The sequence below is a fragment of the Monoraphidium neglectum genome (assembly GCF_000611645.1).
Source record: "Monoraphidium neglectum strain SAG 48.87 unplaced genomic scaffold scaffold01465, whole genome shotgun sequence".
Taxonomy (NCBI): Eukaryota; Viridiplantae; Chlorophyta; class Chlorophyceae; order Sphaeropleales; family Selenastraceae; genus Monoraphidium; species Monoraphidium neglectum.
The window spans coordinates 1-1,835 of NW_014012163.1; the positions used below are offsets into that span (position 1 = coordinate 1).

General features: G+C 63.3%; 1 protein-coding gene across 1 annotated transcript; it reads right to left on the reverse strand.

The window, feature by feature from the left end:
* Positions 1–396: 396 nt before the first annotated feature.
* Positions 397–953, reverse strand: MNEG_7968 (hypothetical protein; the record flags this gene model as incomplete). The annotated part of the gene is made up of 2 exons (XM_014043555.1): positions 397–478; positions 772–953. Coding segments are annotated over 2 exons (264 nt in total), but the record flags the coding sequence as incomplete, so codon positions are not given.
* Between the last annotated feature and the right edge of the window lie 882 nt (positions 954–1,835).

Consider the following 1,835-nt stretch of genomic DNA (forward strand, 5'->3'; position numbering starts at 1 on the left):
GCGTGGAGCGTGGCGCGTGTACTAAGAACGGTGCTCAGGGGTCCGCTGCAATACAGTCGCCCGGCCAGCTGCTGACCCCGCCCCCCCCGCCACGTATCGCCCAGCCGACAGCCCAACCCCCAGCTGCCAGCCGTGCCCACCCTGCGTGCGGGGTCTCCGACCCTGAGAATCTCCGCCCACAGCTCGCTGGTGGCCAGGTAGTGGAAGAACTGCGGCACACTGTTCTTCACCAGCATCTCAAGGAGCTGGGGGTGGGGGGGGGGGCCAGCGCATGCCGGGGTCAAAGGGACTGGGCGGCGGCGCCATGGGGATCAGCGCGTGTGGATGCAGCTCTCGCCGCAGCCCGCAAACGGCCAGGAGCGTGCATGGCCCCGCTCAAGTCCCGTGTGTGCCCACCGCGAGCGACAGGAGCTGCACGTGGGGGTTGGGCTTGAGGAAGGCGCGCCGCACCGCACGCGTAATCGCGTCAATGGCCACACTGGTGGGGTGAGGGGAGTCAGAAAGCAGGCCGTCAAAACCACACGCACCACAGTACGCGACCATTGGCGCCGCAATGCATGCACCGCCGACGGCGCGCGTGCGTGCACAGACTCATCCCTTCAGCATGTGAAGGGCGCCTGCTGTCACAGCGCCCTGCGCGCCCCGACCTCGCGCCCAGCAGGCCGCAGGGGCGCCTCCTCCAACCTCCCCTGTTGCTTCACTGGGCAGCCTTTGCCATGCACAGGGCGCCCTCCAAGCCGCTAGGTGATTGCCCCGCGGCAGGCTCCTCACTCTGGGTTTGTGTTGACCTCGTCCACCACCGCCAGGTTGAGCCCCAGGTCCGGAGCCTGCAGCGACTCGGACGTGGCGCGCTCCACCAGGTCGGACAACCGCTTCTCCGCAGGGTCCAGCTCCCCCACCACGTCTTTGAACGTCTCCTTGATCTTGCCCTTCCACTCCTTCAGGAGCTCCATGCCTGCGCGCCGCGCTGCTGCGAGGCGCCCTCCGGCCGCTGCCGCGTGACAGAAGGTGCTGGCAAGCGTACAGGTGTCCCCCTAACAGCACGACCTGTCGCCTGATCAGTCTCCTGGATGTAGAATCAAGATGCGCACCGATCGCAAACGGGGTAACAGGCGCGTGGCAAGCCCCCTGCCTTCAAGTCAGGGTGCCAGGAGGCTTGCGAGAGTAACGGGAAACAGCAACCCAGTATAGCAAACAATAACCAACACCAACACAACACCGCTGCACAACCACGCAGGAGGTGCGATCCAGGCACCGAAGGAGGAAGCTGCTTGATCTGTTGCTGGGCTTGCGGACTCTCTGCTTCACGCTAGAACCAAGAAGTTGTCCTGAACAATCACAAGTGCACACAGCCCAGCCGCAGTGGCGCCATGCGACGCAAGATTCTACACGATTGTGTGCGCTCTTATCATTCCAGGGTCGTCGGGCTACTGCCCACACCACCTGCTGAGAGGTTAACACTGAGAGATTAAGACTGAGAGATCAATATTGAAAGATCAACACTGATTGTGCGCGGCCGGCTTGCATCTTGTTGATGAGCAGCTTGCAATGTAGGCCCGCTGTCGCCCCCTCCACCACCGCCCGTCATTTCACTCCCATCGTCCGCCCATGGCAGGCACACAACCAAAGCCACCAACGAAACTCTAAACCCATGACCACCCCCTGCATCCCACCAGCTGTGACAGTCACCCAGGGCAATCACAGCTCCGGCCAGTGCCCCGCCGCCAGGCAGCACATTGGCAGCCTGATTTACCATGACCACCCCCTCCATCCCACCAATATGCCACAGAAAAGCATACAAGACCCCTGCCAACCCCTCCAACCCCCTCCAACCC